This window comes from Hippocampus zosterae, chromosome 10 (assembly GCF_025434085.1).
Source record: "Hippocampus zosterae strain Florida chromosome 10, ASM2543408v3, whole genome shotgun sequence".
Classification (NCBI taxonomy): domain Eukaryota; kingdom Metazoa; phylum Chordata; class Actinopteri; order Syngnathiformes; family Syngnathidae; genus Hippocampus; species Hippocampus zosterae.
Window position 1 is genome coordinate 18,933,867 of NC_067460.1, and position 23,108 is coordinate 18,956,974.

At 43.0% G+C, this 23,108-nt stretch overlaps 3 protein-coding genes and 1 non-coding gene across 4 annotated transcripts in view; all 4 read left to right on the plus strand.

Annotated features, from left to right (window-relative positions):
• The window catches only part of aasdhppt (aminoadipate-semialdehyde dehydrogenase-phosphopantetheinyl transferase), a 131,828-nt gene that overhangs the window by 102,799 nt on the left and 5,921 nt on the right, over positions 1 to 23,108 (plus strand). The gene's annotated exons all lie outside the window — the stretch shown is intronic.
• On the plus strand, positions 971 to 5,069 carry LOC127608614 (P2Y purinoceptor 3). The gene is made up of 3 exons (XM_052077797.1): positions 971 to 1,217; positions 3,108 to 3,544; positions 3,685 to 5,069. Exons 2-3 carry the CDS (start codon positions 3,117 to 3,119, stop codon positions 4,355 to 4,357), a joined length of 1,101 nt encoding a protein of 366 aa, XP_051933757.1. The 5' UTR covers positions 971 to 1,217; positions 3,108 to 3,116; the 3' UTR covers positions 4,358 to 5,069.
• trnaa-agc (transfer RNA alanine (anticodon AGC)) lies at positions 1,825 to 1,897 on the plus strand. Its single transcript has one exon. It is a non-coding gene; the product is annotated as a tRNA-Ala (tRNA).
• LOC127608583 (rho guanine nucleotide exchange factor 17-like) overlaps positions 6,028 to 23,108 on the plus strand; it is a 44,108-nt gene continuing 27,027 nt past the window's right edge. Inside the window, exon 1 of the mRNA XM_052077737.1 lies at positions 6,028 to 11,439. Coding sequence (XP_051933697.1) covers positions 6,343 to 11,439 — 5,097 coding nt within the window. The 5' untranslated portion in view covers positions 6,028 to 6,342. The remainder of the gene's footprint in view (positions 11,440 to 23,108) is intronic.

Sequence of the window (23,108 nt, forward strand, 5' to 3'; positions counted from 1 at the left end):
TGCATCCAGAAAATTCTAAGATATATAGCATTCCTAATATTTATGCTGTACAACTTGCTTTCCTCCCTCCCGCCCCCTATTTTTTTTTTAGGAAATAACTCGTATCAGACATACTGATGATACTCTTTCACTTCTCTCTTGAGTGATCTCTGTCGTCTGACTGGGTTGTGCAACATGAACCTTCACTCACACACAAGTCAGAACTGCTGTCGCAACAATGACACATGCCTAATTGGACAAGCCTTTTGGATTTTTTATTTCATTTTTTTGCAGAAGGAATGTGTGTTTTCTGCAGCCAATATGGTGATTGGAGAATTGCTAAAGCAAAACGTTTTCTGTTTGCAATTGACTTATACCATAAAGCAATGTAGTTAACCAATGGTGAACATATAAATTGCTGTTTGGTTTTATAGTTTTACTTAATTTTTCAGGTCAAGTCATGATTTTTGTGGGGGTGGTAAAAAAAAATCACACCTGAATAAAACATCCATTCGACGACGTTTCTCAAATATTTTCAAAGGAATATAGAACCAAAAAATCTCCATAATACCTTTTAATAATGTATGCAACATTTGAAGTTTTATCATACCATTGATTAGTTCGTAATTAATTACATTTAGCCTTTTTGCCAGCCAAAAAAAAAGTTTTCTCCATATTGGCAGTTTCACGCTTCCATAAAAATGAGTATGGCAAGAGCTCATTCAGTAAATGTATGCCAGGTGCATTTTCCGGGTTTTTGAAGGCTATCTACAAAAACAAAAAAAGCTTATGATTTTGAATGGTGATTTGCTCACAACAATTGTTGTTAGATGTCGAGTGAGATACTTTGCAAAACATGACCGTCTCACTCGGGAAAAAGTAAAAAGGAGATTCGTGACTATCCTATTACAATTAAAAAGTATTAATACTACAGAAATTGCACGTCAAGGCACACGCAGTCATGAATCGAAATAAAAGTGGTTTATTGCGCATGCGTGGACTCGATCCTCACGCGCGTTCGAGGACCAATAAACTTTGTGCGCCTCGGGGAAAGTGTAAAGAATGCTTAGTGTGTCGCTTCTGAAAATATGGTATCATAAGTCCAACCTCCGTGTTGTAAAACAAGCTGAAGGGAAATTCGTTAGAAGTTGTGCCCCACTCTACCAGCACACGAGCCGCAGGAGTCTTCAGCTATGTTGGAAAACTCGTTTACCTGTTGATTGTTGCCGTCTGTAAAGGTAAGTAGCCGTACCAATTTGCGATTATGCAGATTGCGGGTTGGATGCCCGCATTCTCCAATTTTTTTTCTTTACTGGTTGTAATGAGACCGATGCCGTATGTGTGGCCAGAGTCTGATTTATTTTTTATTTTTTGCCGAGTCTCATTCAATTGGCCGAAAATTTAGCTGTGTTTGTGTCCTACGTTGATTTGCAATTTGCGTGCAAGGATTTGCACGGAACATACAGCCGTTTTTACTTCTCTTCGACCGTGGTGGTGAAACCGGAACACAGCCAAGATTGGGTTCTTTCGGGGTAGAAATCAGACCTTTGGTTTCGTGATGCTGCCTTTCGTTCGATGGTTACTGATTTAGGAAAGATAAGATAAGATATCCTTTATTCGTCCCACACTTGGGAAATTTACAGCCCTTCACAGGGAAATACTTCACAACGTGATCTGGCGGACTGGTAGTCAGACGAAGCTGAAACAAGCAGTACTTGGGACGAACACATTTGACAATAAAGTTGTTTTCATTTCAATTCAATTCAATGAATTGGTCTCAAAATTTTGCATCCGACAAGATTATGAGCCTTATATTAGTTACATATGGATGCTCCTTCCTCAGGAGGGGAATTAGCTCAAATGGTAGAGCGCTCGCTTAGCATGCGAGAGGTAGCGGGATCGATGCCCGCATTCTCCAAATTATTTTTCAGCCACTTTGGTTAACATGCAGATGCTGAACGTACAATCAGAGACTGCATTTGCTCAGCCTTATTTATTTGCTAGGGAATTCAGTTATGTTTCCTGTTTTAATTCGTATTTTGCATGTCGGAACTTGCATGGAACAGAAAGCCGTTTACTCGTGGTAGTGAAACCAGAACAGTGACAAGATGGGGTTCTCTCAGGATAAAATGTCGGACTTAAGACTGTTTTTCGCTTTGCCTTATTCAATTGGCTGAGAAGTTAGCTGTTTCCTGCATTGATTCTTGATTTACATGCCACGGCTTGCATGGACCATTTCATGTTTTTCACTTCTATCGTCTTCTCTCGTGATTGTGAAACCAGAACAGTGCCAAGACGAGATGCCCTCAGGATAGTTATAAAATCATTGGTCACATAAATACTTTACTTTGCGAAATCAAAATCAGGCGAAAGAGAATAAACTTCTCTCTCTCTCGCACTTTCTCTCTCGCTCTCTCTCTCTCTTTCTCTCTCTACCTCTCTCTCTCTCTCTCTCGCTCTCTCTCTCACCTTGAATGTTCTTTACAAATTGCAAATTTACTGTGTGGATTGAATTTAGAAGCACTCGACTTGATGAGGCGGTGTGGCGATCAACGTAGAGACATGTTCTACAGCCCGCTGGCACACTTCCCTTACTTCGGAATTACGAAATCACAGTATGACAAACGGCATATCCATTGACACAGACATATTCACACTTCAAAATTGAATCCAGGCATGCTTGCACACACACACACACACGTGGCTGTGAATTGTGAAATAGTACGTCTGAATCATTGTCTGAACAGAGTTGATGTGTCAGTGATATTTGAAATATTGACACAACAAAGATGACTTGTAATATAACAAGAGTACAAATATTCTCTAACTTAAGTAAAACTTTCACACATTTGCACTTTTACTCCACCACAATTCCTAAATACTCGTAAAATGCACACTTCTACTACAAAACATTTTGCCTCGCCATCTTCATTGATTTTGCTGCCCAATACAGAACATAATCATTGTCAAGAACCTATGTGGAGGATGTTGTTGTTCGGAACATTTTTGACTTGACTTCCCCTACAAAGATTGACCAGGGTTAGCTCTGGTATCCATGCTCTCTGCAACAAATTTGCATTAAATCGATAAGTCACCTTCATGACTATTTCTCTTTGTCTCTTATCCAGGACCTGAAGATGCCACATTTTGTTGAATCTCTCACAACGGAAACTCTGATCTCCAAAACCTTCATGTTGGACATCTTCAATACAAGTCACCAGTCCACGGATCAAAACACAGCTGCCGCTCTGCTGCCCATCGTCATTAATGTCAGTCGACAAGGAGTCCCACGTTGCACTTATAAGGAGGACTTTAAACGGATCCTCCTCCCGGCCGTGTACACATTTGTCTTGCTGTTGGGCCTGCCGCTTAACGCGGCCGTCATACTGAAGATATGGAGGAGGAGGCCCAGTCTTTCCCGCAACAACATCTTCATGCTCAACTTGGCCATAGCCGACTTCCTGTATGTGACATCACTTCCCCTGCTCATCTATAACTATGGCAGTCATGATTACTGGCCCTTTGGGGAGTTTTTATGCAAACTGGTCCGATTTCAGTTCTACAGGTGAGGCTCACGGTTCTTTGTAGACATGAAACTAATTTCCTTACTTTGAAACAGTCCGTTTCTTCAAACTTAGTCTGTTGTCATTTGCTGTTTTTGGATTCGAATGCAGTTGATGTCCTGTTTATTTATCATGATTACAGTAACCTACATGGCAGCATCCTCTTCCTCACCTGCATCAGTGTGCACCGCTACATTGGCATCTGTCACCCACTGGCGATGTGGCACAAGCAAGGTGGACGCAAACTGGCGTGGCTCATTTGCGGAGGGGTGTGGCTGCTTGTGGCCTTCCTCTGTGCGCCCACATTTCACTTTGCCTCCACGGGGATTCAGCGCAACCGGACCGTCTGTTACGACTTAAGCACGCCAAAGCAGTCTTCGGACTACTACCCATACGGCATGGCCCTCACCTGTCTCGGCTTCCTCCTGCCTTTTACAGGTGTGATGATATGCTACTGCAGAATGGCCCACATCTTGTGGCTCCCCGTGTCCTACCAAGGCGTCAACATACAGACGAGGGACAAACGCGACAGGGCTGTGAAAATGATCATTGTGGTGGCAGCTGCGTTCTGCGTCAGTTTTTTGCCCTTTCACCTCACCAAGACCTCATACCTAGTAGTGCGCACGCTTCCGAATGTGTCCTGCGAGACCAGAAATCTCTTTTCTATCATCTATAAGAGTACCAGACCATTTGCCAGTATGAATAGTTTTCTGGACCCCATTCTCTTCTACTTTACTCAGCCACGGTACAGACAGACCACCAAAAGGTTTGTCCGCAGAGTCACCACCCTGAGGGAAAAGAGCAGCAGTGCATGAGTCAGCGTGTGTGTGTGTGTGTGTGTGTGTGTGTGTGTGTGTGTGTATGATTTATTTCTTTTTTTTCCCCCTTGCTAATGAGCAATGTGAACGGTACTTTGTAACATTGTAAGACTCAATTTCCGTCTTGAACTGTGCTCCAGTATGTTGGTTGAAGCGATACAGCCTGTAAATTGTATTTTAGGAACCTTGCAACCAGTATTTGATTCTGGATTACAGCGATATGATGGTGGATGGTGTGGAAACAAGACTAATTATTGTGCGGTACTGTATTATGTTTTGTATCGTACTTTTGGACTGTTTCGTAAATCCTTGTTGCCTTTTTCTCCACTAGGTGACAGTCACATCCCATTTCACCAAAGTTATACATTCGTTTTGCACTAAGCCTTTCTTGCACATGATCTCTCATTTTGACTGTAAGGATTTCGAGCCATTCCGTTGTGCGGTATTTGTTTCATGATACTGTGACACTGCTGAGGATTAATAAGTTGACTGATTCTTGCGTTTAAATGTGTTACTTTTTTTGCAATATTTACTCTTGCGATTATGTGTTTCATGTGTGACAAGAGTGTTCTGAACTGTGCCAAAACATGACATAACCTTGGGCTAGCATCAGCAATACTATTTTGTTAGGTGAGTTAAATCTGCTTCTATTGTTGGTGAACAACCTTTGGGATGTTGACACACTGATTAAACCTGTGACTACAATTTATTTCATTTCTTTAAGGTGCATACGTCCTTTTAAGTGGATTGAACAACTATAAAGAAAAGACTGAACAGCTGTAAACAAAAGGGAATTTGTGAGGTACAATGTTTTTATAAGACATACAACAACAAAATTCAAAGTTGCACAGCACCAACATTAAAAGACACATCCAACTGCAGATTTAGAATGCATTAAATCATGTCTTTAATTTGATTGTGTGATGGGATCATGTTGATTGAATTTAAGTTGTATCAAATGCAGGGTTGGGCAAAGCATGTTCTATAATCTGACCCACGTAGTATTTATCAAGAATCCTCTAATAGTTAATTAAAATAAGGCTATTCGGATTTTTTTCCATTTATTTTAATGTATTTATCCAATTAAAGAGTAGATTAATTTATTTCTTATAATACATTAAAAATATTCGTAAAATGGTCAGATTTACACACAAGTGTAACTCAAATTTACATTTACATTTCCCGTCGCCCCACAATACTTTATCATGCACAATTTTACTTCAGTCTTTAACCTCATCTTCAAATGACCTGCCCTCATAAATCTCTGTCATGCTCAAAATTAGCCTCTGGGGGGAGCTGTATACAAAGTTAACCAAATCACAGCGTGTAATTCCCCTTTCGAACAAAAGGACACGCAAAGCAGACTGAGAAGCGCGAAAGGAGATTTTATTGTGGACTGAAAAGGAACCGTAGATGCTGTCAATATAGTACATTCCCCAAAGTGCTGTACAATTAATGCACTGGCTTCAATCTAAAATCAACCAAAATGAAAGAGAGTTAACTTTGTTCTACCAATTGGCACAATTCTGTTGCAGCGCCGTCGTACAGCCATTCAGTGGGTAGTATCTGCCTCCTCTTATCAAAAATAGAGGGATGTGGGGGGGCTTTTCCTCTCTATCCCCGAGGGGGTTATGACAGCCCCTATCCCCTAGTCCCGCCCACTCCCTCTTGCCCTATCTCAGGCATTAACATGCACAGAAAAAAAACACAAGTCACGGAAATACAAATTCCAAAATAGAGAATCCACAAACAGTTCTGGGGAAAGAACAGACTGATGCGAGGGTGACTTGCTTAATGGGCACACGTTTAGCCAACGATGAAGAGTTGGCGAGCACACAAAAAATCGACTGTGGAATCGCCAACATGTGAGTTTTAACAACTGACGTTAGCAGACTTTGTTGCATTTCGGTTACGAGGTGCATAATGACTTTTAATTCAAAGAGGATGCACCGTGCGGATTGACTTAAAGACAACTATGAAAAATGGCAGAGAGACACAAGAGGAATGCATCGGTGTACCGCAGCGTCTCTTTTAAGAATTTGGGCTCGCGGGGCGCCAACAAAAGTGAGGAGGTACAAGACAAATGTGAGTATTTGGAGGCAGCCGGTGGCTCTCTTCCTCTTGAGCCCAGCCGGTCAGAACAGCGTCATGTCAGTGCGTCAAGAAAAGTTTCCAAAATCTCTGCCACCACAACCACCGGGACCGCAGAGCCAAAGAAAGCCTCCTCCGCCCCTCTCTCCTCCATTTCTCCCTCTATCCGCCAGCTCACCGAGAAATTCAGTAACAGCAGCAGCAGTTGTAAAAGTGGGGGAGGAGGAGGCTCCGAGAGGACCAACAACGCCTGTCCGGGAGACGTTACAGCAGTGCCGCGTGAGAGCAGCACACTTCCCCGAGTCAGAACCTCCAGGAGGAGCAGCTCTCTATCTCGACTATCCTTGCACCAGGACGGCGGGGGAGCAATCTTGTCGGACAACAAATCTTTTTTGGACAAAGTGCAAAAGTTCAACTCCAGCACGGATTCTGTCTCTGGTTCGGACTCTGAGAGAAGAATTAAAAGTCGGACTTGTGCACTGTTAACAAACGACAACACTGGTAAGAAAAAATCTTGCACATCTGATCCCCAAAACAATTGTATTATCAATAATGAAGAGGACGTCACGATTAATGGACCTTGTAAGTCTCACACAATTTACCCATCCATACCTTGCAGTGAATTTATTTCCCTGCATTCTGATAAATGGCCCAGTGTGACAAAAATCCGACAACTTTTTGATGAGAGACAGAAGCAAGGCCACAATTACGAGAATTTAAGACTGGTTGGTCGATGTGATTTAAGCCAGCGAAGCAAACCTGAGGATAAAAGCAGCAAACTCTCTTTTTGCACTTCAACTAATGAAGCCAAAAGTCCATATTTGTCTCAGGCGAGCTTAGTTGAAGGACAGAGCCCAAACAGCACTGCTGTCAACCAGACACTTTGTGACACTATGGACTTGCGCTCCAAAATATATGAGCAGCAGTATATGCTTGATGAGGAAGAACACTTAACTTCAAGTTATTGTAATGACAAGATATGTGGTCGAAAAAACATTCAAAATAGTAGCATTTGGAGTTGTTCTCAGGATTGCCGTGATCAAAAAAGTAGCTCGTCTCCTTTCAGATGTAACAGCCCCAACTCAGTGGCAGAGGCTTCCCCTCAAACTCCCACACTGATCGAGTCGACCCCTGACCCTCACAGTGACCTTCAGACCTCTGCTACTACTTCTCGGCACAGTGTGGTGAGCCAGGACACCTTATGCGCCTCCTTTCTTCAGGAGCCAATAGTGAGGGAGAGAAGGGTTAGTCAGGGGGTCGGGCTGGCGAGGGATAGTTTACATTCCTCACATAGCTCCTCTACAGCTCCCGACTCTCCCCCCTTGTTCCCCCTCTGTGCTCCAGCTCTAGATAAAGCCATTACCTCCTTCTCAACTGTACCTCCCTCCTCAGCCCCTGCCAAATTTGACTCTCTGCATAGCTCTCGATGGAGGTTTAGCTCTGGAAACGAGGAGGAGGAGGATAGCAGAAGAAAAAGAGAAGGTGCAGGCTGCAGTGGCCCCTCTCATCCTTTTGTTGGCATCAGTGGTGGAGAAAGGGGTGTCAAAGAGCGAGGTGAAAGTTATTTGTCCCGCACTAAAAATGGCCGGTGGAGTGCGAAGGGCATCGGTAAATCTTCGGGCAGTGAAGAGGAGAGTCCTGGTTCTTTAGGACCATCCAGTAGGGAGGCTGGGCGTCGCCGCTCTCTGAGAAAAAAGAAGCGTTTCTGTGGTGGTGCTTCAGCGACAGGCCGTGATGATGGTAACGATCGTGATGGCGAATCAGACGACAGCGACAGTGAGCCCTCCGTGACCATGGAGCATTTGGATAAGACACGCCATGCGACCACGGGAGGAGAGCTATTGCAAAGACTGTCACGGAGCCACTCTGCAAGAGAACCCACTTTTCACATGAACAGAAACAAGGTGCAGCAGCAATGGGAGCGCATCTCTTCACCTGTAGCACCCTCAACACTTCCTGCTGTGTCTCGAGTGTCAAAGGTCAACATTCCCCCTTTTGGCTCCCGTTATAGCAGCCGATATTCCAGCACTGAGGCGCTGAAGGTGGAGGACCAACAAAGCTGCAGCAACCGTGGAGCAAGCAAGTTTTTGCACACTGGTGGAGACAACACTGCCAGAAATGCTTCCTCATCTATGTTGAGTAAAACGTACTATGGGAATTTTACCATGTACCGTTCCCCTAGCTTTGGACATGGGGATAATTTCTCTCGTACCCAAGTGCGGACTCGCCCCAAGATTGTGCCCACAGTCACTTCCCCCTCTGGGGTCCTCGCTAGAGAAGGAAGATTAACTGAGGCCATGCGATTACAGCAGACCACAGGAGAGGATAGGACTGGTTTAAAAAATGGAATATCCAAATCCAACCCTGATATCGCAACAGAAACAATGACACTGCTAAATTTCCTGAAATCAGACTCGTCAGAGCCGAAGGTGCGGAAAACTAGTGAGGAAGAACAATTTGGACTCGGCCCACAGAGTCACAGTGGGACCTTGTTGCCCGCTAGTCGTCGCTTGTCCCTCAAAGACTTGACGGCTACGCTGCGGCGTGCAAAGTCCTTCACATATTCTTGTAAATCCCAGTCAACTCTGCGTTGTTACCTGGCAGGTGGTACAACCACAAGAAGCCCTTCCGAGCAACAGCTTGACTTGAATAGAGAGAAGATTGGCAGTAGTGCGTCCCTGTGTGACAGAGAAGTAGAAAGCGATGGAGGTGACTCAAGGATTGGAAGAAGACAGAGGTTGTTGGATTATGGATATGATGACGATGACGAGGAAGTGATGCCAACACCGTTGCAAGAAAGATACGTACAGGAAGCCCGACAGGTTATTCAGGATATCTGTCAGATGAGCACCAGAGAAGACGATGATATTGAGATGAAAAGTCTGAATGACTTTGAAGATCAACAGAGAATCTACAAAACGGATGAAGAGAAGAGAAAAGGAATGAGTACTGAAGGTGAGGCAGAAACAGACCAAGGGGCTGAATTTAAGATCACGGCGGCAAGAGATAAACATGAGAGGGAGAGAGAGAATGGGGAGAGGGAGAAGAGAGAGAGGGATGGACAAAGTATGCAGCCGGAGAAGCTAAACAGTAGGGATACAGACTACCAGGAGAAGGTGCCGAGACAGAACAGAGAGACGGCGAGAGCGTTACTGAAGGGGGACTCGGAGGAAAGCGTGTGCTATGACCGTTCCGTGGATGAACTTTCAGGCCACGAGTCGAGTTTAACAGATGAAGGGATTGTAACGGAGCCAGAGATTGGTCCTAGTGACCCCTCCGAAAGGGCTTTGTTGGAGTTAAGAGGGGTTAATTTGGGTTCGTGCATTGCTAGGGATGTACTCGGGCAGCCTGTCACCATATGGAAACAATCAGCGCTCCATGAAGAGAAAGGGCTTCAGGAGGAAAGAGAGGAAATGATGGAGAACAATACTGGCTGTACGAACCGTCTGAATGAAGTCAGCATACCTCCGTCCTTGCTCCACCCCTCCTGTCTGGAAGAGAGTGACGGCATTATCACAGACTCCATTGCTGGGCTCAACTGTGTCGACACGACCAATGATGCAACCAACAAGAGTAAAGCTGTACTGCAGGCATCTTCTGCTACTCCAGGAGGCCTCGAAGCACCTGCAACCCCGAGTGCTGTTCGTCGAAGACGCAAGTTCTCCCCTCCAGGTAACATGATTGCAGCCTCAGAGGTTTGTAAAAGTACCACAGACTCAACAACAGCTGCTGAAGCAAATGGGGAGTCAACAGTCTATCGCTCTCTAAGTGATCCTATGCCTCAGAGACACTCTTCTGTGGTAGAGGAGGAAGTTTTTTCCTCTGTTGACAGCAACCTTTTAGGGTCTCTTGCTCTCAAAGGCGGAGGGCTACCCGACACCCCTGCTATTCCAACCTTAGAATACAAAGGAAGTGTGGCCAGTGACTTGTCTGTATACAGCGATGGCGGACTTTGGGAAGAGGTAGTTGGTGACTACAGTGGCGTAATCAGGAGTATTGTGGCCGAGCCCGGAGCGATGAACAGACTGATAACTGATGATCATGGCAATGGCAAAGCTCCCAAGAAGAAATCCTTTAGTGACCCCAGCCGACGAAGTGATGCATCTTTGCTTTCCCACCATGACTCTCAGTTTAAAGGTCAGTCCTTCAGCACTGGACCAATCAATGAGCTGGATCAGACAGGTGCGATCCCAACTTCCAGCAGCGAGCCGATCCTGAACAAGCATAAGGAAAAACCATGGGAAGTAGAGAGCCAGCCTCAGGAGGACATAACCACACAGTCACATGATTGTCACCATGGAAGTAGCAACGTTGACATCATGAAGGCTCATTCCCAGTCACGCCATCCAGCCTATGGGGACAATGTTGTAGATCAAGGTGGACAAAAGAAAGCAGAGGAGACAAGGAGGTTTAATTTTGATCTCAAGCTTGCTGAAGCTTTATCTCCTAGGATAGCTCGACGATCCCCTAGAAAGCGCCCAAACAGGTTGGCTCAGTTTTTTTCTCACGAAGACCCATTGGAGCTCCCAGAACTAGATCAGCAAGATGGTCACCGTGATACATCTGAGCTCACACCTCCTCTCCCCGCATCCAAACCAAAGACCAGACCTAAGCATGTAAGACATGCCAGCGAACCTGCTACTTTCATACCCATCTCGCCTCCTCCACAACCACAACCCCTCAAGGAAGAGAACAGTCTCTCAAACCAACCTACTGGAGGTTCGACAGCTCTGAGTAAGAGCCCAGTAGACAAGGTTCCATTTCTAGAGGATGTGACTCAGAAATATATTCTTGACATCAACACTCCTGAGAGAGACACAGATGTTTCAGGGCCTCTCCCTGGGGATAGGGATGGGGCTGAAGGTTCTATGTCTTCATCTGAGGGGCCCAGCGGGATGTTCGCCAGTCAAATGACAGGAGCTGTACCTCAGAAGGGTTTGGACCATGCACCATCTGCAATAGCTCCCCAGAGGACCAAGCCTAGAGTGGTAAGTCCACATTTACGTTGTTGTTGTTGTTGTTTTTGTAGCAGGCCTTTGACATACACCTTCAAACAGCATTGTACATATTTAAAACACATCTTGAGGTTTGTTTTTGTGGCTTACTTTGACTAGACATAAAAGAGACAATGAATTATCAGAGCTGGATATTTTGAAAAAGAAAGTGTTACATAAATATTTTGTCACATTCTGGTAATTGCTTTAGAACAGTTCGTAATATTATCTGGAACAGTTGGTGCTTTTTTTTATGCTTACAGCTGACAAACAAGTGTGTATGTGCTTTTAGCAAGTTGTTTTATTGTGAATTACATGTCATATGGTGAGTGTAAGAATGCATTTGCAAGACTGCATTAGAGAAGCCATTACGGTCTGAAATGTGTTCAACAAACATCAGAGGATGTTAGTGGTCTGATTAAACAAATGTCAGAAAGACGGCATTAAGCAGCGGGCCAAGCCAGTCAAGTGCATGTGTCTGTTCATCTTTATTTGTTCCATTCAATATGAATTGTAGCCAGTTAAGAGAAAGAGAGGACACAATAAACAGTTCAGTACCACTCAGAGATGTTTTTATAAGTGACGTTCAGTGTTGGCTAAATGCTTTTATCATATTTTAGCACAGTGCCAAGCTGCCCCGTCAATTTGGGCATAATAGTGTCCAAAAAGTGCATATTAAAGTGTCTGCCTTTTGACCTGTCAGGAAAAAAAGAAGTCGGCACTTGCTGACCGTTTTCTTTGGTGACTTTCCTCATGCACTTTTGTCGCTGTAGTGATAGAAGCAGTAGCTGGTGAATGACCTCGGTGTGCAGGAAATGGCTTTAGGAAAATAGGAAGTTATTGTGGTTCCAAAAGTGTTTGATGTTGAATACTACTGGCTGGCGTGAGCATTTGAGCACTACTTTGAGTGTGTGCGTGTGTGTGTGTGTGTATGTGTGTTTTGTCTTGAGTCTACTCAGTATGCATATTGTTAGTCTGGAATATATCAATGCCTTGTTTCCAACATGCTCTTTAGAGCACTGCCCTGCTGCACAGTGTGTTTGTGTGCATGCAAGTGTGAGGGGGAGATTTGGACTGAATGCAACACAAACTTTGGCAAGCCATGACAGAGTACAGACAAGATGCAATATGCGAAAGAAGAAACAACAGCTTAGGGAAAATTGTTGATTGTGTTGAATGGAGATTTGTTCTTTCCATTCTTAAAGCTGCTTTTTTTTTTGCTTGTAGTTACACCTTGTCTTTTTTCGTGCTTTATTCTTCAGCAAATGATTTTAGGTCTGCATTTGCGTTATATCCTGCTGTCCTTCATTGATTATATTGTAAAGATTCTCCCTTTCCTCTCCCCTCTCGCACTCTTTCTGGAACATAGCAGTGGAGTGAGATCATTTGTCTTAGTGTAAGCAAACCAAGCCAAAATATCAGGTAGGAAGATGGTGGGCGGGAGTTGAGGCGGGGGGTGAGGGCCGGGGGGGTTTAGAGCAAAGGTTTTCTGGCTAAAGGAATGGAGACTAGAACTGACACAGTGCTGAAGAATGAAACCATGACTGAGGAGTACAAGGGAGGTGTGAGGCAAAGAATCGTGATTGTACACATCTCCACTGAACCACAGAAACAGGATCTGATCAAAAGGAATATCCTAATGACCACTGTGACAGGTGGAAGTTTTAATGTCAAAAGTACTGTGTAGCGCTAACATAGAACTAGGGATTAATATTTGATAAAGTTTCACTTGGAAATGAATAATCAATCCTTTTTGTATTTTTTTCATGATTGTAATTTTTTTAACATAATTCCTTTTAACCAATGGTTTAATCTCTCTGACAGTTCCGAACTTCAATATCCATGTTGCATTGCACAACGCATCCAGTGTTGCATTGAGCAGAATAATGGTACCTGAAGTTGTGCCGTAACGGAGGTCTGGGTTGTCTGTGTGGATGTTGACATTGCACTTTGGCAAAGGCTGATAGTATACCAACCTATTTAAAGGCAATCCAGATATTTCATTAGTAAATATAAATGTTTGTTAAAATTTCTCATATTTACTTGGCCTATGTCCATGCGAAAAAGGGTGTCATTAACTAAGCCTGCATAAGTCTTTTGGTCAATCTGCTATTCGCACACTGGAACGTCTGTGTTGGAAAACCAGTCTCATTATTCACAAAGAAATACACAGAACACACGCCTCAGCATATCAAAGATTCCATAGCTCAAACCAAAACAGCTTATTTTTCTGGTCTTATCTCTCTCAAATGCTGGCAATAATAAAATACTTTTGTCACTCCTTTACATTATCTTCCAGCTACCCAACTCTCAACCCACACACATGTACTCATCTGAAACCTGTTGCTTCAGGTGTGCCCCAAGGCTCTTTCCCAGGCACTCCACTCTTCATTATCTTCAATGCAATACAATACAATACATCTTTATGTATATTAGGCTTTCACAGCCTCCTTGCTCTTTGCGCCATTTTACAAAAAAATCCTCTCTACAAACCCAGAATCTCATCTCATTCCCTCCATCCTCTCTCGGCTCCTGTTTATCGGAAATCCAGGCTCACCGATAATTTCTTGAAGCATAAAATCGATATTATCCAAAGTGTAATATATATATGTATATACACACACATACGAAATGTTGCTATTTGTAGTCCAAATGAAAAGTGAAGTAACGAGGAGAAGAAGCAGAGCTCACGTCATCCTTTTGGATGAGCGCTAAAAGTTGTGTGTTCATTTCTTTGGATTCAGGATGGACTTTCTGTTTTATTAGACCACCCAGGATGAAACAAATGCCTCCCCTCCTGACTGATGTTTTTCTCTCCCTCCGCATGTAGTCATGCTGACAAGGGACTAGTGTTTTTACCAGCATCAATCAACTTCATTTGTCTGTTTGTAGGATTGTGTAATAGCTGCTATTGTAAGTAAAGCTGTAGACAGACCAGTAGAATGTGAATCATTTGGCCCACGCACAGCAAAAATCTTTGTTCTCCAATGATTGAGTGTGTGTCACTGATGATTGAATGAGGGATTCATCTGGAATGATGAAGGATGTTATTGACTGTCATTTCATAAAATAGGTATCTAACCGCTGCAATTGGCTGGCGGACAGTCCATGGTGTTTACCACCTCTCGCCCAAAACTAGCTGGGATAGGCTCCAGCTCACCCATGACCCGAACAAGGACAAGTGCTATAGGACATGATATCCACTGGACGGTATCCGACTCATTCGTGTGTGCCTTTATTTATTTATTCACTTACTTCATTGGCATAGTGCACATTAATCAACACAAGAATAAACAGTGTAAATGCGCCAGATTTAGCATAAAGGCCAGTTTTCAGCCGTAGTCCCATGGTCTAAAATAACACAGGGAGACACATAAAACTTTAAGACCACAATGACAGAAATAGTGTGTGCGTGTGTGCATGCGGGCGTGCGTGCGGGCGGCCGGCCGGTTCTCCTAGTGTCCACTTTCGGGCTTGATGCATCTCTCGTACATTTGTGTATAAATCTTTGCGACTCTTGAGAATGTATACACAATCTTATCATGAAACATGCATTTTCAGTGGAAAGTTGCCGGGTCACCAGGTCTTCACATTTGGCCAATAGTATTTTAAAACCAAAACCTTTCCCACTGAGCCAGCAGTGACAGGAAGACGGGCACAAGGTTATTATGATTATTATTATTTTTTTTAAATGAAGATCAATGAAGTCATGGTGTCATCATTTACATTGCTTTATGGCCCCGTGACAGGATTTGTTTATCGTGGGAGAATTTGTTTATTGTGATGGTATAAGAAAATATTACAATGATTGTAAATTATTTTAAAAAATGAGTAACAACTACTGGCCCCTCGCTAGTCATCAGCAGACATCAGGTCATTCTTTGGTTAGTGTACTTCTTACCTATATTCCATCCATTTAGTGACATCACCTGTTACTTTTTTCCCGTTGCAATAAAAAAGGAGCTGTGTACCCTTCTGATGGATTGTAATCAAAATATATAAGGTGCAGTTTTTAGACTCTGCGGCATTATATCTTGATGATAACTTTATTGACCAAAACATATCAGTTGCATTGATAAATATATATATATATATATTGATAAATAAAGACATCTGTGATTCATACAACCTGTCAACTTTACTAGGTGCATCTTTGAGGTATAGTTCATGTCATAATAGTTCATGGAAGTATTTCTGAGTGGGGGGACAAAACATGCATTGCCTACTGCCATGCAGCGTCTGCAAACAAATGTGGCACTCCTTTCAAAACGTCTGTGGGAAAAGCACACTGGAGGCCTTTTGGTTGGTGACAGTTGTAATATTCTTTCGTGACCTTTCCCTTCTAAGGACTGCCCCCCCTGCTAAGAATTTGGACTTTTTACTCAAGTCTTGCCAGGATAAAGTCAGGAAACTTCAGCCCTTTTTAACTTTTGAATAATATTAGCATGCCCTCATCGTGTGTCCGTCGCAGTAGCTTTCCTCCGGCTGGTCTTGCACTAACTGGCTCAAGTGTGCGGATCCACCCTGTGTAATTACAGAGCACTTTGCTTATGTAAGGAAAGTCTCCTCTGAAACAGCACTTTCCAGCTCTCGAGCTCTGCTCTCTCAGCTCTTTTCGGAGCACATACTGTACTTTAGCATACAGTACATACTAAAAGGTGTGTTTGTGAGAATTCCGTTTTCGCTCGGCTCTTACATTGATAGGACAACGGGGCACAGTAAACCTCTGTCTCGTGTGCTATGTTTTGTAAGATGTGATGTTAAAAGATCCATAAATCCACATGATACATTCCGTTTAGACGATTTTACGGCGTAATAACAATACTGTGCGTATGACCCTTCAGCATAACCAGTATTTTGACTTTCAGAGCATGAAATCGGTGTATTACCATATAAGAACAATTATGAAATATACACAAACTACACAACACTTTGTTGAGGAGTGATGCAAAACGCAAGGAAGATGACATGAGATTTTGGGGAAGATCCCGATGAGGGCTGAGATAGAGGAGCGTATTTTCAACACTTGTCATCATGGTGGAGTTCGAATCGTGCTTGACTTGACCTCCCCTTTAAAGGGCGTTAAAACGCTTTCCAAATATATATAGATTGTGTCAATCTGGTATGTCATTTTAAATTAAGAAGCTGGGGAATGGAGAAAATTGGGATCAAAGGTGGTGTAATGATTTCTTTAGCAACACTACTAACACTGACCAGAAATAAATTAAATTTAAACGGCCCTTACTTCATATACTATGACCGTTATAATTATACACACAATACATAATTCTCATTCCCCATGCATGTGATTAAGATAAGATATCCTTTATTCGTCCCACACTGGGGAAATTTACATTATTATAATTTTATTATTTATTTAATTAATTTAAGAATAATATTAATTATTATTATTTAATAATTATAATTTTGTGAGCATTCGCAAGCTCCATAAAATGACAGCTACAGTTAATATGCATACATTAGTTTGAATCCGATTTTTCCCCACATCTCTCTCCTCGCAACCGGTCGACAAGTACAGAGGTCAAAACTCACTTTTTCACGTGTGAAAACGATCTCCATGACAATCGCCATCAGATGGGAGAAGACGACAAGAACCATTAAGAGCGAGAAAGTGGTGTCTTTTGTCATGCGAGTTCAAATGTAGGATGAATGATAATATTATGTAAACATATTGCGTTGACCACGTCACGAAGCCAATCATACAATAGTGCAACTGTGGCATCATGGGACTGTGGGCAGCTCCATCTGTCCACGCACACGCACACACACACACACACACACGCACACACACACACTGTGGGTTGACTGGAAGACTTCAATTCATTTCTCTCACTTGTCTTTTGTCATCCAGTCAAACATGACATACAGCATGACATGCATCTGCCACCATCCTTCCCCATTTCTTTCCTCCTACTTTTTCTGTCACCCGCTCCTTCGCCCATCCTATGGCATCAGTGCGCCGCTTTGGATCATGCTCTAGCTGCCAGTTGAGAAAGGCATGTGAAAATGGCAACGCAAGACGCTGGAGGTCTCGCAGTGCTGTACAGGAATGGCTGCTGGGATCGCGGATCAAAGCACAAGGAGAGGAGAAAAGTGACTGGGGCGGAGCTAAGATCCAAGCAGCATCCCAGGCAGGTGTTATGTGGGTGCGCGCGCGCGATGCGGTGTGAATTCATCAACATAAGGTTCTGATGCACTTGATGAATGCAATATTTCATGTTCTTCCTGTGCAGCCGATTTGGGTTTCTCATTGACGATGCCGTCGCGATGTGAGCCCGTTCGTGTCTTCTTGCTGCAGCCTTGTAAAAGTCATTTCATTCATTTCACGTCTTCGATGAACTTTGGGAGGTTTCGTCTTCCTGGCTGCTACTTAGATAAGAGATTTGATCCTCTGATAAGTCTTCATTAAAGTATGAGTCAGCCTGAAGGAATGCTGACCTTCACAGAGAGAAAAATGTGTGTGGACGCGTGCGTTAGTGTGATTCAAAGTGTGAGAAACTGAGGTTAAGCTTCTTTGTTTTACCAGTGAATTGAAAAGGTTGGCTGTATTCCTTTTCCCCCTTAAAACTCTTTCTGCCCTCCTTTATGCCTATTTTGTGAAACAAAAGGCGCATCATGGGTATCAGGTTGCCAGTTGTTACTGTTGATGTCCCAGCGCAGGTGTTAATGAAGATCAATGAGTTTTCCCGATTTAGAGCTTGGATCTAAAACAGGTCCCAGAAGAGTTTCCGTTGATCATTGGGGAACATTCTGAAAAGGATTTGCGTGTCAGGATGGTACACAATTTTTTTACAATTGGCTTTCTGGTTCATATTTGCTGTGATCATTTGATATTCTGTTGTGTCCAACGTTCGTGTGTATCAGAGGCGCTCTGCAAATAACGGTTAGAAGTTTGTCTTTGTGTGCGAGTGCTGTCCCTGAACTGAAGCGATGTGTCAAATGGAACACAGGGCAGGATTTTTGTGGCTGAGTGGTTTTTATTGATATTGTCTGCAGATTGACCCCCCACCTCACCCCCCCAAGTAAAGTTTGATAGTCTCAAAGAAAGCTCCCGACACCCAATGTCAGCTGCGGGTTGGTGTGTGTGTGGTGGTGGGGGGGCGGTGGGGTCTTGTGTGTAATCGGGTCAGTCTTTGCTGGAACAATGTCGTCCTTCTTCATTCTTCAATGGGCTTCTTATTTTCAACAAGGCCTCCGTTTTTTTTTTCCCTCCCATCGAAAATCTGATTCACAAGCTGGCGTTTGCATTGTGCGGTTTTCAATTTTTTTTTTGGTCCAGGGAGTAGAGAAATTATTCAGGTTATGCGTCATCTTCCTCAAGGAGATGTCATCGAAATAAAACGTCCGCGAAGTGCATATTTTCCTGAGAAGTGAAGGGCCAGCGTCCAACGTTGCGACTTGATCCAGTCAGATCAAAAGCGGTAGAATCTGAGTACATGTTGGCACCTGAAGAGCAACACATGCCTGTGGGAAGATTAAGGTCACTGGACAACCACAAGTCAAATAGAAGCGAATATCCTTCACACTGAGTTGAGCATTTCCTATCGCAAAATGAATATCAAACAAACTTGTCTCAGTATTGTCTTGAGTGTGCGTCTTAAGCTCGTTATGACTGAGCCCGTTTTCTGTTCTCCAACATCTGCTCAGTGTATTTGTCACTTGATTTGACTTGTTTCAAAAGAATCGCATGTTATTAGGATTGTCCAAACACGTGTCAGGACAGTGTGTTCTCTTGTGATGATGGCCACGACACTTTGAGGAAATGAATGGCGGGCAGTGGCCTACATTGTTGCACAGCGGCGTAAGAATACGGAGTCAAGTTAGCACAAGAAGGCGCACTCACCACCGTTGTTTTTCATTAGGTCATTGGCTAGAATTAGGACGTTACTGATGCATTATTAGGTTGGTGAAAAATGAAACCGTGTTACATCATGCGTATAAATTTGAGTTTCATCTCCTCCGTCTTTTTTTTTTTTGTAAAGATCAAACTACTCAGTTTTCCTAAGTCCAGGTTTGATTGTTTGTTTTCCTCTAAAACACACGAGTGGACAATTAAGAGATGTTTTGTTGATTTTGCTGAAAATGTGTTTCGCATCATCACTACCTCACTTTAAATCGAACTTGTTTATGATCTTTGTGGCTGTTTATCACTTTCGTCTTTTCAGTAATACAATGTAGGAATGATACGGTAAACCTCTGAATTTAGTTTTTTGTCGTTTAAATGCGTGAAACATGCCAGATTGTACTATAGCTTCTAAAAATGAGCGCTGTCGAAGTATACTGCACAGATTCTGCCTTTTATGGAGCCATTTCTCCTCCTATCCTTCTGGCAGGAGCCATAATTGTCTTCATCGAGAGGGTAGGGCAGGAAGTGGTTTAGGGGGGGAGGCACACACACATGCAGAGAGCCTTTTTTTTTCTTCTTTTTTTTTAAGGATGAAAGGTGAAAGTTTTTGTTTGTTGTTTTATTTTTAGGCACCAAACATGCAACCACCTTCATGTTTTAATTTGGTCATCCGTGGTAACCACAAGTTGGTGTGGCTGTTGGAATGCGGTGACATCACAGCATCTAGTGTTTCTGTTTGAGCAAGGCGAGACAGAGGAGTTTAAGGACAAGAAAATAAATGGGCATTTTTGCCCAAACTGTGTTCGCTCCATTAGCCTTTCTGTGAAGTCATCGCCTACCTGACGTCACCTATTTAGGTCTTTCTGTATGACTGTCTTTCTGTCTTCATGCTCTGTTTTCCTTCGGACTTCATCGGCTCCTTTTGTATTTCTTTGCACCCCTCCCACCCCCCACCTCACTCTATTTTTATCCTTTCCCCAAGCCGACATCTGGATTTCATTGAAAGAGTGAACAGCCCTTCAGCGATAAAAGACTCGCTGGACTGTGTGTGCGCGTGCGTGAGCGTGTGTGTGTGTTTTTCTGGGTCCTTGCATGCGTCTGGCAAAGCATGGTAAGACCAAAATGCAATCAGACCGCCAAGAAAAAGATTTTGACCAAAGTGTCAGAACATTTAGCCAAGCGATCATGGCCACTCAGAACAATAAAATGCCTTTTTGAGTCATATCCTCCTGCAGGTTTGATGATGTAATGACACGCAGCTTCTTGGCTCCAGGTGAAATGGCAGCGATTGAAAACACTTGATTTAACGAGAACTCACTCGCACTCTAAAGAGTGCGTACATCTGCCAAAGTCCAACTTGTTAGTTAGCCGGGTTGGTTCTTCCATATTCAAGGCTACTGGCAAACAAATAACTTGAAAAGTCTGGTGGTTGCACCGTCCCATTGAACACAAATGACCTCGTTCGCTAACTGTGCGTGTGCACAAATTTGTGTCTAAGCCGTGCGGAGACACATTCGCAAATCTATGATTCATCTCCATATTAATTGATCTGTGCGCAGAGCAGGAGCATTTCTACGCGTATATTATTGAGTGAGGGCCAACGATTCAGTGACCCAAACAATGAAATGAATGGGCAAAATCCCACAGAAAATAAAATCGAATACCTACCTCGACCCAGACCATCACTCATATTTAGGATGACTTCTTCATTAGCCCTGCACAAAGTGTCATGCTAATGACTCTCATTAACTCAAAATGGCCGCACATATATGAGCAAAGTTCGAACAATAGTTTCAGCTCAATTTGTATTTTTTTTAGCTTTGTGGCAACGTTGTAAATCCACACTTTTAAAAACGATTCAACCTTTTTAATTTCCCCAGTGTGGGACAAATAAAGGATATCTTATATTATCTTATCTTAATCATTGTAAAAATGAAATTGTTGACTCAAGTCAGAAAACTTAATTTAGACCCTTCTTGCAGATCTTTAACGCTTCCGCATTTGATTGGTTATACATGTTTTCACTTCATTCTTAAAGGGACACTTTACTTATTTTGCAATTTTCAGCAGTAAAAAAATATATTTTGTATATAACATTTTTCAAGTAAAAAGAACACAGTGCTCGGGTAACCACCAATCACAGGTCATGTGTCATTTGCACGCGGGATCGTGATTGGTCGTTACCTACATGTCGTTTCATTTTCAGCAATTGCCCCCCCCCCCCCCCCCCCAAAATGAAGCGGTCAAATTCATGGTACACAAAATGAAAAATTTCCTGCTGAAAATGGCAAAATGAGTCAAGTCTCACTTTAAATCTTGTTGTTTGTCAGTATTTAATTTGATTCCCACGTTCATTTGACAACATAATAAATTCCAGTTGTAGTGAGAAAATAGCTACTGAGGAAATGCATGATTTGGCGGTCAGCATGACAGAAGGTCAACATGGGAAAGCCCGGTGCAGCGCATTAATCAGGCTTAAGCCTCAACTGCGGAGGACAACAATGTGTCTTTGTCTCTCGGTGTGACAGCTCCATGGTGTCGCATGAAGCAGGCAGCCACCTGTGTGCTTCTGGGAAGCACAAGTGGGGGACTCAAGTCATGACTTGACACAAGTCCAATTTGAATTGCTAATTTTTTTTGCACTTGCTTGGCTTAAAACTTATGAAAGACTCAGCTTGATTTTGACTTGCAACTCACGTGACTTTGATTTAAAACGTGCCTGTTTGTTTTGTTTTGGAAATTATTTTTGTTGTCATTTTTGACTTTGAAAAAAGGACCCCCACCCCTTTTCTGTCCGGCAAACAACAAATTACTAAGCAGCGCGTGCCTGTGGGCTCTCTGCTCACTGTCTTCTTGAGTCAGTGGTTGTCATTGAACTACCTGAGTGACTGAAAGAAAGTAAGACGAACAAAGGAGGAATGCCGATATTTATTGACTCCCCCCCCCCATAACATAAGGTGTCGTTTTCTGATCTGTCTTATGAACATGATTTCTCGGATGTATCGCATATATGCTTCTGACTGAGCAAGACTGTATGACTCTACTTACCCCACGTGATGACTTCACTGCATGGCTCAACATTTAGTGGGGACTTGACCTGCTTCATTTTTGTACCCGTAACTTACTCCACAAACTTCCTAACTTGTTTTGAACATGTAAGTTAAGGCTTGAGACTTGCTTGTTACTTCCCATCGGGAACTACAAAATAAAGTTAAGAGATACATTCGTGTGTGTGGGGGTGTGTGTTTGCGCGCACGCACACATTACACAAGCTCTATTAATAGGAAGAGGAATAGAAGTGGCCTGGGAATTTTGTCTTCTCGAGGAAAAACAAACTTTTCCTTCCATGTGACAGTGTAATAAAAATGACAAGATAAGGAAACAGGAGCTGTTTCTTTTGTCCAGAGAGATAACGATTGCTTATCTGGAATGCTGCACTTCTTCCCCGAAAGCAGGTACCACCGATTCCCACGGGGGGTCGTTGGTTTATCACAAACCTGAAATGTGTTTCGAAGTAGGAATGGTGTGCGAAGTACGAGAGGACAGGCTGAGTTACTGCTGTGCTACTGTTTGTTTGATATTTTTGGTCCAGACACATTATTCACGTGTTATTACAGCAAAAAAAATGATTACATCATCGCTCCTGGAGGATGATCATTTAAATGTGGCTCATCACATCTTCAATAAATGCCCAAGAGATTTACTACACGTGATTCCAGCCATTGAGAGGATGTTTAGTGATAACATCCTTCTGCAGGATGATAACGCATCTCGCCGCAGAGCAAAAAACGTAAAA